Source organism: Salminus brasiliensis, chromosome 2 (assembly GCF_030463535.1).
Source record: "Salminus brasiliensis chromosome 2, fSalBra1.hap2, whole genome shotgun sequence".
NCBI classification, from domain to species: domain Eukaryota; kingdom Metazoa; phylum Chordata; class Actinopteri; order Characiformes; family Bryconidae; genus Salminus; species Salminus brasiliensis.
Genome location: NC_132879.1, coordinates 55,348,408 through 55,360,529, shown reverse-complemented (window position 1 = coordinate 55,360,529; position 12,122 = coordinate 55,348,408). Strand labels below are relative to the sequence as shown.

Sequence of the window (12,122 nt, the reverse complement as noted above, 5' to 3'; positions counted from 1 at the left end):
AGGCTATAGTTGTTTCTCACCTGTAGTTGCTAAAAGCACTCCATTTATCACTTGGTCATTTGGAGAATCTAAGGAAGGAAAGGAGTAGGGTAAAAGTATTAGGCGTATTACAGTAGTATCTGTAGTAAAGGACACAGCAGTATGAATATGCAGGTCTTTGAGGACTATGATTCCGCATAGTGCAGCTCAGACTTACGGCTGTATCCCACTAACGATCCCATAGCCAGGAGCAAACTGACAGAAAGCACAGGAGCTCTTTTACCAAGGAAATCAGAGATCAGGCCCTGCACTGTTCCCCCTGAGAGAAAGAGAGAAAGAGAGAAAGAGAGAGATTCTAAAACTTGCAGATTTTCAGACAGATAAGATTTCACACGGCATTACAGGAGCTTTTTATGACCTTGGAGACTTTTCTGCACTATGCTCTGAGCTCAGCACTCAGCCCTGACCCCGCTCTGTAACTTTACCTGGTCTGAGCTGCTCTCTGTGAGCTGTTCCTCCTAAATGCTTCCACTGTTCAATAATAATACCACTCACAGCTGATGGAGGAAGATCTAGGAGGGAAGGTCTAAATTTCACCAGCTGGCTTGTTGTTTTTGGTGCAGCGGTGTCTCCTATTACATACAGAACCACGCTGGAGTTCAGGTTAGCTCTTTAGAACCTCCCATTCTTTCACTGACGTGTGTAAGAAAGGCAGACTGCAGGGCTAGGGGCTTGATTTTATACACCTGTGGCAATGGGACTGAATGTGTCCCAATACTTTTGTCTATAAAGTGTATGAAACAGGGCATTCAAGGCTCCACTCACCAATGATTCCTCCCACATCGTACCACACTGACAGACGGTCTGCCTGAGCCTCCTTCCAGCCAAAGTTGTTGCTCAGATAGAACGGCAGCCAAAAGAAGAAGGAGTAGTTCACCAGCTTCAGACAAGCGTAGGCAAGAGAGTACTGGAAGGCAAGAATAAGAGAACCACCACCATCAACAACAGCTAGAAAACCGTTCTACACCAGTCCTTCTCAAACCAGTCCACACATAGTATTCCAGTAGAAAATATGGACTGTGGGGGTGGGGGGTCATAAACAGTCATAAACATCAACCACGACAAACTCCTCTCGAGGTTGCCATGCACTGTGGTGTGAGGATCCATTCCAGACCTCCCTAAATGGACACTCACAGGAAGGACTCCGGGCAGGCAGAAGGCTTGGCAGAAGCCGATGGCTTGGCTTTGGGACACAGGTTCTTCATCTTGCTGTTGTATGGAATAGTATCCTCCATCACAAACTACATCCTCATCAACCTCCTCATCATCACTCATGAGTGGCTGATGGCTGTCTGCGTCCCTTTCCACTGACATCAGACCTGTTGCAGAGCTGTCACACAGACCTGAGAGCAAGAAGAGATCAAACACACAAAATCACAAACCTCACGGTACTTGTTTTCTATGGTACCAAAGATAATTTCAGGTGTACCAGCTTCCTGGCCTATTCTACTGGTGTTTTGCACCTAAGCACTCTTAGAAGAAGGTTCTTCAAAGGTTCTTTAGTAAAGGAAGTGGTACAATGCTGATGTTTGTTCACACTCCTGATTCATTTGGCTTCTTATTTGCAGTCTCATATTTGCCAATTGAAGTTAATTTAACTCCTAATTTGCAGCTAGTGAATGACCGTAAAGTGAAGGGAGTATATATATATATATATATAAATATAGGAATAATCGTTATATAGTAGTATAGTAGTAAACATAATAGTTTGCCACCCTTGTAAATATACTAGCTATGCTATTTTAAATGTGTATATATATATAAACTGGAAAAATAGCAAACTAAGGAGCTGACAGTGCGGAGCTAACAGTGTGGAGGAGCTGAGGGTGCTGGGCTGAGAGTGTGGTACTGCAGCTCTGCAGAGAGACCCTTCTCAAAACCTTGGTTCTAGGAACCAGGTCAGTACTCTTCTTGTTCTAATCAACACGTTTACCTGATTGTCCAGGCTGGGTACCACTGTTGACCTGCTGTGCTATAACAGGTTGAGTGAGTTTCACAACACAGAGCTATTAATATTCTATTTTATTAATATTTTGCCTTGTTATTTATTACATCCAGGCTGTGTGCCTTTTTTTTCCATATTTCAGGGGGCTGGGCACTGCAGTAGAAATGCTATGCCACCATAAAGATAACAAAAAAAGACAACATGTCATGGCATTAGTAACAAATGTCTACGTATGTTTATTTAAAGGGTTTATTTTTTTATTGAGGTGTCGTAGAGTTTTAGTAGCATTGGTACTGACTGCAAATGTCTGGTATCGGGACATCCCTAAAGTCAGTTGGAATGCTTTCTGGAGTCATGCCACTTCACCGTGCAGGAACACCTGCAAACATGCAGCCGTTCTCTTATAGGAGAAGGTTTGCATTCATGCAGATGCTAAGTCACATGACAGGCATATGACAAAACAAACCAATCAAGCAAACCCCCCGACCACACACACAGCACCTGCCACAGACCCCAGACCACTGATTTGAGGAGGACCCGATATCGGACACTCCCGTGCTTGAAATCAGCTTTCTCACTCTTAGAGCAAGCACTGCCGGGTCCGGAAATAAAAGCAAATGTAAAAAAACGTCCTAAAAGTATATGGACAGAAAGTGAAAAAGGTGCAACCGCCTTCTGCTACTCACCCACTTCCTTTGGAGAGGTGAGCAGGCCGAAAAACACAACTACTCCACCTGCAAACTGCACCACTGACGTCACCAGGAAAGCATACTGAAAACACACACACACGCATCAATTTCCTGCATGAAACTTATCTTCATGTTTCTTTGGCCCAAGTGGTTTCCTGTGACAGAAGGCTCCTTGTGAGCTGTAGAAAACAGGGTTAGACGGGAGAAGATTCTGGATAGAAATGCTCTGAAGGTTAACAGCATTTACTAAAGATCACCATATGAGGAAAGGCAGGACAGATGGACTAGACAGACTGTTGAATGTCAAAAAGTAATTCCAGTCTTACTCACCTCATAGCCATGCTTGAGGACACTGGAGGCCAGGAATGCTCCCAGTATGTTCCCCACTGACGCACAGGCACTCCACAACCCAAACACGAAACCTCGGCTAATAAAAAGCACACAAATCTTAATTACACAAACACAAATTACACAAATGTGGTTACATAATGGGCCAATCAGAGAATAACTACTTTTTTGGATGATAAACAACAAATAAATAATTAAATGATGTTATTAATAATTTGGATAAATTATATTCTTGTCATTTAAAGACAGTTTAATCTGATATAATAATATACTACTAATAATAATAATAAAATATAATAATCTGATATAATAATAATAAAACATCATAATTTTTTTTTTTTTTTTTTTTTTTTGAAATATCCCAAATAGATAAAACATAAAAAAATTAATTAATTAAAGCTGACAAGAACAGCTGGTTCACATTAACAGGCTCTCAGTGCAAAGAAAACACAATGGGCAATACAGAAGTCAGCAAAAGTTATCAAGGTCATATCCATATCGCCACTGTCCAATGAAAAACTGTAATTCCAAAACGGTGACTTTACAGGAACTCTGTGGAAGTCAATGTAAAATAAGAGGTCATTCTAAGTAATTTAGAGCATTTCTATTGGTCTGTTTATCCAGAATGATTTACACAGGGTACAGAATCAGCTACAGGGTTTAAACCATGAAGAAAACTAAAAACAGACACATTTTATGATCAGTCAGTAGCATTTTCATCATCATTACAACCATATCCCAAAGCGTCAGAACCTGTAAACCCATCAATGAACACATTAAATAACCACCCAACAATACGCACCCAGATTTACCAAACCAGTTGCCCATGACAGCCACCACGCACGGCCACACTGCGGACTGTAACAGGCCATTCAGCACCCACAGGCTGCAGTAGAAATACACATTATAGAACTGCAGCCACTCTGTCAGAGTACCAAACAGAAACTCCTGCAAAGAAACAGACAGACTGGTAAAACAGGGATTTGCCATAATTGAATTTCTGAAAGCTTGTGTATGGTTTTATGAGCTAGTATTGTATTACAGTCGGCTGAAAGCTGAAAGCATCTTTAACGTACCACAATAGCTGAACCACACAGCCCGGTGGAGAGGACGTAACGAAGGTCCAGGCGGTCTCCTATCACCCCACTGATGTACAAGCCCTGGTAAGAAGGGGGGGGGGGGGGGCAGGACAATATATATTTGTTTTGACACTAAACAGCACTTTTTTGCATAGCAGAGCTGGGCAATATGACAATATTTTAGCCTATCGTGATACATTTGGTTAGCGTGATACACAATATACTTTAATAAGCATACTGTGAAATCCATTCAATTCATATAATAATAATAATAATAACTATTAAAAAAATTATTATTAAAATAACAATCTGATATATATAATAAACCCACTGTTTTTAAAGCTGGCATACCGGCTGCTTCACATTAACAGGCCCTCAGTGCCAAGTAAACACAATGATCAGCAAAAATCATTAAGGTCATGTCCGTATCACCACTTTCCAATGACCCAACGTTTCTATTAATATCTTTGCAATAATTTCCTGAATCTGTAGAGCCCATCCTTTCCACTGCATCTCCTTGCAAGATCGTATGTGACTCACATCCAGGAGTAAAGCTGCGAAGACGAGTCGAGATACTCCCACCTCGTCTAACTGATGGATTCGGGTGTTGGTCAATAGGTTTGTGTGACACTGACCAATAGACACTCAGAAACCCGTCTTCTGCCCCTTGCTGTTCATCCACTATTTATTCATACATTCACTGCCTTTGTGAAGCAGAGACTCCCTGACAATGGATAAACCCAATAGTTTCAAGCACCAAAACAATGTGTACACTTGAGTAAAGGTATGTACACCTAGAAAATCAACAAAACATGTAATTCCACCAGGGCTGCCCAAACATTCATGTGTAATGTACAGGCTTTGGACTGCTAACTACTATAACTCAACAAATCAACCCTCAGTGTCTTCCTCCTTCATTGTGACTCACCACAGCGTACGAGAAGAGAAAGATGGTGTCCAGGGCACCCAGGAACAGTGTGGCCTCCTCGCTGTCTGCGAACAGTTTGTTCTCTTCCCATGTCTGTCACAATCCAAAGAGACCAAGACATAAACACAACACTGTCACACAATCACAGAGCTTTCACTCATTTCAGCTGCTTATTTCAATAATTACAACAATAATAATAAAAGCCATGTAAAGAATGAACTAGTCTAGTACTGTGAAGTTCAGTTTGCCTAGCGCCGGTCCTGGAGGCACTGTGCCCTACACATTCTCTTCACTGTAGCTTCCTGTAGCTGCTGCCCAGGTCATCAGATTCAGACCCCGGACGCTGGCCTACAAAGCCAAGACTGGAACAGCAGCCCCTCTGTGCTTGATGGCGATGGTCAAAAGCCGATCCGCACCAAGAGCCCTTCCAGCTTCAAGTACGGCTCGACTCGACCCGCCATCCTTTAAGATCCACTGAAGACGAGTGTCCAAACATTTTTCTGTCCTGCACCAAAGTGGTGGAACGAACTTCCCCTGGGTGTCGGAACAAGTGGGTCTTCAAACGCAGACTGAAGACCCTCCTCTTCCAAGAGTGCTTAGTGTACAGAGTGTGGAGTATGTGGAGTATTGTGGTCTCCATACTGACTTCTGCACGTAGTAGTATCAATACTGGGGGGCTTTATAACCCTCTAGCCCACACCTAGCATTAGGCATGGAGCCAAAAGCTCCACAGAGTCCTATTCCACTGGCAGTACTTCTCTACAAGGACTAGACAAGCTGTGTGTGCATTTGCATGTCTATGTTAGCCACAGGTGCCACTTAAAGTAGTTAAAATGGATGTCCGCAAATATTTGGACACATAGTGCATCTAGGTATGCAAACTGAAGCTTAGGTATTTTTGGATTCACACTAGTTTAAGATATTTTCTGAGCGTCTGCTAACTGTCATTAATGTAAGATGGCTATATGTGTCGTACTCCCTAAAAGGTTCTCGAAGGTTTGGTCTTAGATGCTAAAAATGTTTATTTTTATATCTAATAAATGGAAAAATGAGGTTTGGTCTGAGCTCTCTGCCCAGACAAAGAGAGGCTGTGTGTGTGCATACCTCTCCAGGGAAAAAGCTGGTGTTCTGCGTTGAAGGAGTCCACTGTGCGGAGATGCTTACTTTCACATTACTGAAAGTCTTACGCGAGGCATGCAGCAACACATAGCTGTGTGAGGGCACAGCAGCCCACAGGGAAGCACAACAGAGAACAGGGTGGGTTAGAACAAACGCAGACATTGTTGAACTCACCAAATTATTACAAGGCCTTCCTTTCACAATGGAGTTCAGCACAATATCACATTCACGACCAGCCATAACATTAGTACCACTGACAGGTGAAGTGAAAACCATTGATTACCTTCATCTACAGTGGCATCTATTTAGGATTGGGATCTACATATTAGGCAGCAAGTGAACAGTCAGTTCTGGAGGGTGATGTGTTAAGAATCTGAGACAATCTGAGACAAGAAGCAGACTGGGATGTTCCAGACGACCGAGTCCGATACATGAACTTTGCGCATCGGCCGATACACTGATCCGATACTGATCCGATACCACTGTTGAATTAATAAACCTTATACCTCACCATCTGGGAGAGACTTAAGGCATCAGGATTGACATAATCATTACTTTACTAACTTTGTAAAACAAATTAACACAGATATTAATGAACCCAATTTCTGTTTTTTGGTGCTGTCTGGGCTTTTATTCTGTAATTTGAGGTCTATGAGACTAAAGAGGAGCGAGCAGCCCCTCCCTTCTCGATTCTCCTTACATGGAAGATAAGCTGGATTACTCGCTGATAGCTGATGACAGGCTGCTGGTTAGATTGTGTGTGTGTGTGGGGGGGGTCCTGCTGTTTACTATGATGTGTGTATGATGTCTGTAGGATACTCTGATCCTGGGTTATGAAGCCTAGAATACTGGCGGTGCGAGAATCGGGTTCCGTGAATCGAGGATCGGTCCTTTGGACCAGACTAATTATTCAATACCCAATCCAGCTGATTTTGTATCAGGAGTATCAGGACTAATATACAATGCTAGGACCCTAGAAATTATTCTGTTTGTTATAAAACGTGCAGTCTATCAGTGATCTTTATGCACTGACGATATCCTTCATATGCTTAAGGAAGCATACTGTGAATCACAATAACAAAACTTTTCACAATACCATACCGCTCAGCCCTATATAACGTACACTGTGATACTGTTAACCTGTGATATTTTCTGAGACCATTACCATACCTTAAAAATCTCAGACAGTTGCAGCTATAGAAGTTACTGAATAATAAATCCTAAGATGAATAACTACACAATAAGATGGCTTAAAATAAAAAAAAAACATCAGCAAATACTCATACTCATATTTGGATCAGCACTCTGACCAGCACATGGTTCGCCTTTGGGCAGTTTGGTGTTTTTAACTATGAGGAGGAAGTAAGATAACATGTCCCCAAACCAGGGACAACACGTGACTAACTGCATGGTTATGAAGTTTCAAATGGCAAGTTCCTCAGAGTGCAAAGCCTAACAGACCGGGCCTGCTAGAGGAGATGATGAGTCTACAGAACTGCTAGACTCTTTAAAAAATATAGTTCTTTGAGGGATACCAGAAAAGAACCATGCTTTTAACAGAGAAATATGAGTGTGAAGGCTCCTTACATTGTACACTACAGGGGCAAAAGTATTGGGACACCTACAGGAGCTTTTATGACATCTCATTCTAAACCCATTGACATTATTATAGAGCTGGTCCCCCATTTGCTCTCAGCTCTACCAGCAGCAGCAGGTCTGGAGCTCTGCTGCAGTTACTGAGTCAGTTGGAGGCTTTTCTGCACTCTGCTCTGAGGAGCTCAGCTCTCGGCCCTGACCCCGCTCAGTAACTTTACGTGGTCTGACAGACACTCGGTGGACACTGAGCTGCTCTCTGTGAGCTGTTCCTCCCAAACTCTTCCACTGTTCAATAACAACACCACTCACAGCTGATGGAGGAAGATCTAGGAGGGAAGGTCTAAATTTTACCAGCTGACTTGTTGTTGGTGGTGCAGCGGTGTCTCCTATTACATACAGAACCACGCTGGAGTTCAGTGAGCTCTTCAGAACCTCACGTTCTTTCGTTGATGTGTGGAAGAAAGGCAGACTGCAGGGCTAGGGGCTTGATTTTATACACCTGTGACAATGCCACTGAAAAACACCTGTATGCAGTGATTAAAAGGTGTGTCCCAATACTTTTGTCCATATTGTGTATGTCATTTGGCAGAACTGTCACTTTATAAAACAGCTTAAACACGTCTAATAAGGTTCCTTACAGTTCCTTTAGGTCCAATCAAAGCCATTTCATGTGCATTCAATGAATCAACATACCCAACATCATCCTGCCCAACAAACATCATTAAGCCTACCTAAAGAAGGTCAGGAGAAAGGCGACCAGGTGATGGTGGGTGTACTGCGACAGGAAGGCGCAGCCGGGGGGCCACATCACTGGGGTCTCGGAAAGATGTGGAGGAGGAGAAAGAGGAGGGGTGGAAGTCTTCAGGAGAGGGAGAGGGAACGGCACACTAACGCTGGGATCATCTGGGGCTACAGGCATAAACACAGTTCACAGAGCACATCTACAGAATTCAGTACACTGCACCAAACCAGACACTGGAAATCCTTCAAGGGGGATGTGAAAGTGTTTCCTGGCATTAAACAGAAAAGGCTTGGGCTGTTTTTCTAGACGCACACGTGACCCATGAATTTATTTAACTGCATGGCACTTTCGGTATACCATACCATAATGTGAGACGTAATAACACTGTTATTACTATTTTTTGGACGTACGTATTCACTGTGTTATGTTATGAACACTGGAGCTCCTGTCCTCGTAGCCTTGGGCTTCTTCTACTGAAGGACTGTGTTCACAGAGAAGCCGGATGCAGTGTAGTTTACACACCTACTAGTTGGTATCAATGGGTCAATTCATTGCCCACACTAAATATCAAATATCCCAACAGTACTAAATATTAGAGGTGGGCTTTAAAACACATGAAAATTTTACAGTACTAGAAGAGATTTTTACAATACACCATATTTATCCCAGTGTTTCAGGATTTGCTGGTTTAAGAAGGGTGGAATTGACGCAATTGCTAAAACTACACATAATGAGCTGCATTCAGTGTTTTACATACTATACTCATAATACTGCAGAGCTGGGCAATATGAAAAAATATATATATCACGATATTTAAAGACATTTTATTATTTATCATTAATCACAATATTTTGTCATGTAGACAAAATGGACCAACAGCAAAATATTTTAGATTCGATTCGAATAAACTTTGTTATTACAACATGTACAAGTATGAGTACATTAGTTAGCATCTAGTTAGTACATAGCTTAGCATCTAACCAGAAGTGCAATAAGCAACAAGTACAGAATGTACAAGAAGTACAGTATATACAGAATATAGGCAGAGATATGGACAGATATACATGTGAATATATTATAGAGGTATTGTAAACTATTATAAAATATACATGTAAATATATTATAGCGGTATTATAAACTATTGTAAAATATACATGTAAATATATTATATATTATAGAGGTATTTTAAAATATACATGTGAATATATTATACATTATAGAGGTATTGTAAAATATACATGTGAATATATTATAGAGGTATTATAAACTATTGTAAAATATACATGTGAATATATTATATATTATAGAGGTATTATAAACTATTATAAAATAGACATGTGAATATATTATAGAGGTATTATAAACTATTATAAAATATACATGTGAATATTATATATGTATTGTTAACTACTGTAAAATATACATTATAAATATACAATATACAATATATTATAAATTATAAAAGGTATTGTAACGTATTGTAAAATATACATGTGAATACATTATAGAGGTATCATAAACTATTGTAAAATATACATTATAAATATACAATATATTATAAATTATAAAGGTATCATAAACTATTGTAAAATATACATGTGAATACATTATATATTATAGAGGTATTGTAAAATATACATGTGAATATATTATAGAGGTATTATAAACTATTGTAAAATATACATGTGAATATATTATATATTATAGAGGTATTATAAACTATTATAAAATAGACATGTGAATATATTATAGAGGTATTATAAACTATTGTAAAATATACATTAGAAATATACAATATATTATAAATTATAAAGGTATCATAAACTATTGTAAAATATACATGTGAATATATTATATATTATAGAGGTATTGTAAAATATACATGTGAATATATTATAGAGGTATTATAAACTATTGTAAAATATACATGTGAATATATTATATATTATAGAGGTATTGTAAAATATACATGTGAATATATTATAGAGGTATTATAAACTATTGTAAAATATACATGTGAATATATTATATATTATAGAGGTATTGTAAAATATACATGTGAATATATTATAGAGGTATTATAAACTATTGTAAAATATACATGTGAATACATTATAGAGGTATTATAAACTATTGTAAAATATACATGTGAATGCATTATAGAGGTATTATAAACTATTGTAAAATATACATGTGAATACATTATAGAGGTATTATAAACTAAAGAATGCAGTTAATCAGCACTGACAATATCCACAATATACTTATAAAAGCATATTGTGTACCCCGATAACAACATTTATCACATTATTATCATATTGCCCAGCCCTAGTGTACTGTACTGAATTCAGATAAACAGGACTAGTCAGACCTATAGTTTGTTCACTGTAATAAAACAGGGGGCTGGTCAACGTCCTGGCAATATTCACAACATGCAAGAAAAAGCGGACTGCGCTGTATATCATCTTTTATTATTATAAAGGTGTAATAACCTCATATCGCCAACTTCTAACATTGCTTGCTGATATATCGCTTTGATCAGTACAGTATAGTGTATTAATAACGTTACACTGACTTTCAGTTTGAACTTTTGAGAAGGGAAAAAATGTTGATACCATTCTCCTATATGTAATAACATTATCAATAGCTATTTATTAAGTGATCTAATTAGTGCAACTGGCCTATACACATGGCTTTCAGGTAGGGGTGGGCAATACGGCACTGTTTTATCGCATCGTGATAAATGTATCGAAGGTATATCAAGGTAATTGCGGGACACTAATTAACTGCACATTTCATTACAATCTGTGTTAATGAATGAATTCATCACTTTTAATTCGATGAAGAGCAGCAGAGAGTATCTGAACATTTTTTAAAGACGATTGTCTATTCTGCGATCACGTGTACCACGATTAAAATCACGCGTATCGTGAAAATATCGTCTCTAAATATCGTGATGTGGCATTTGTACAATATCGCCCAGCCCTACTTTCAAGCCTGCAATGTAGCCCAGGTGTTTTACTGGGTGCTACTTCAGACTACTTCAACTGTTTCTGAGTATTTCTAGATTTACGTTCTCTCACCCACGTTTTTAGATGTGTTAACCGCTTTTAGGACAATTTGAAGGACATTTAGACTTTACTTCATTTCTGGAAACCTAGTTTCTCTCTGGTCAACCTTTCCACCATTCAAAGCCCCCATATGTCTATTTAAGAGTTTATAAGACTTGGTTTTTTTTAGAGACCCAATTCCCATGGGTATATTTGTTGCTGTAATCGATCAGCCTTATTCTGTGTTAATGTAGCTAGATATCATGATAATATTATCTATATAATTACACATATAAAACCCAGCACTACTGCTATGCTATAACCTGGATGACTGACCTAAGCTCCAGCACTAATAGATACACAGCCTAAAACAAGGTGATGTGTCAATCCTACAGCCTTTAAAACATTAAAAACACTACTGGAAACATATTAACAGCATTAAAATATTAGATATATGCCATTCTCATGCCTTATTGTAGCTTATCAGCCTCTCAGAAAGCCAAGTTATACAGAAGATAGCCTGATTGCTTGCTTGCTAATCTGCCCACAATAGGGGTCGTCGTTGTTACGCTGGCCAGCTAGCTAGC

The 12,122-nt window shown here is 39.2% G+C and overlaps 1 protein-coding gene across 6 annotated transcripts in view; it reads right to left on the bottom strand.

The window, feature by feature from the left end:
• slc37a3 (solute carrier family 37 member 3) overlaps positions 1-12,122 on the bottom strand; it is a 36,074-nt gene that overhangs the window by 14,415 nt on the left and 9,537 nt on the right. For 5 of the 6 annotated variants that reach the window (XR_011978990.1, XR_011978991.1, XR_011978989.1 and 2 more), the window contains exons 2-12: positions 8,475-8,652; positions 6,133-6,238; positions 5,029-5,121; positions 4,098-4,181; positions 3,824-3,969; positions 3,004-3,100; positions 2,671-2,755; positions 1,174-1,382; positions 805-946; positions 197-298; positions 21-68 (exon numbers count right to left, since the gene is read on the bottom strand). Coding sequence is in view for 1 of the 6 variants with exons in the window: in XM_072673227.1 (XP_072529328.1) it covers positions 21-68; positions 197-298; positions 805-946; positions 1,174-1,382; positions 2,671-2,755; positions 3,004-3,100; positions 3,824-3,969; positions 4,098-4,181; positions 5,029-5,121; positions 6,133-6,238; positions 8,475-8,551 (1,189 nt within the window). In the remaining 5 variants the exon portion in view is untranslated. Of the gene's footprint in view, positions 1-20; positions 69-196; positions 299-804; positions 947-1,173; positions 1,383-2,670; positions 2,756-3,003; positions 3,101-3,823; positions 3,970-4,097; positions 4,182-5,028; positions 5,122-6,132; positions 6,239-8,474; positions 8,653-12,122 lie in introns of those variants that run through there. The other variant, XR_011978988.1, reaches the window with a different exon arrangement.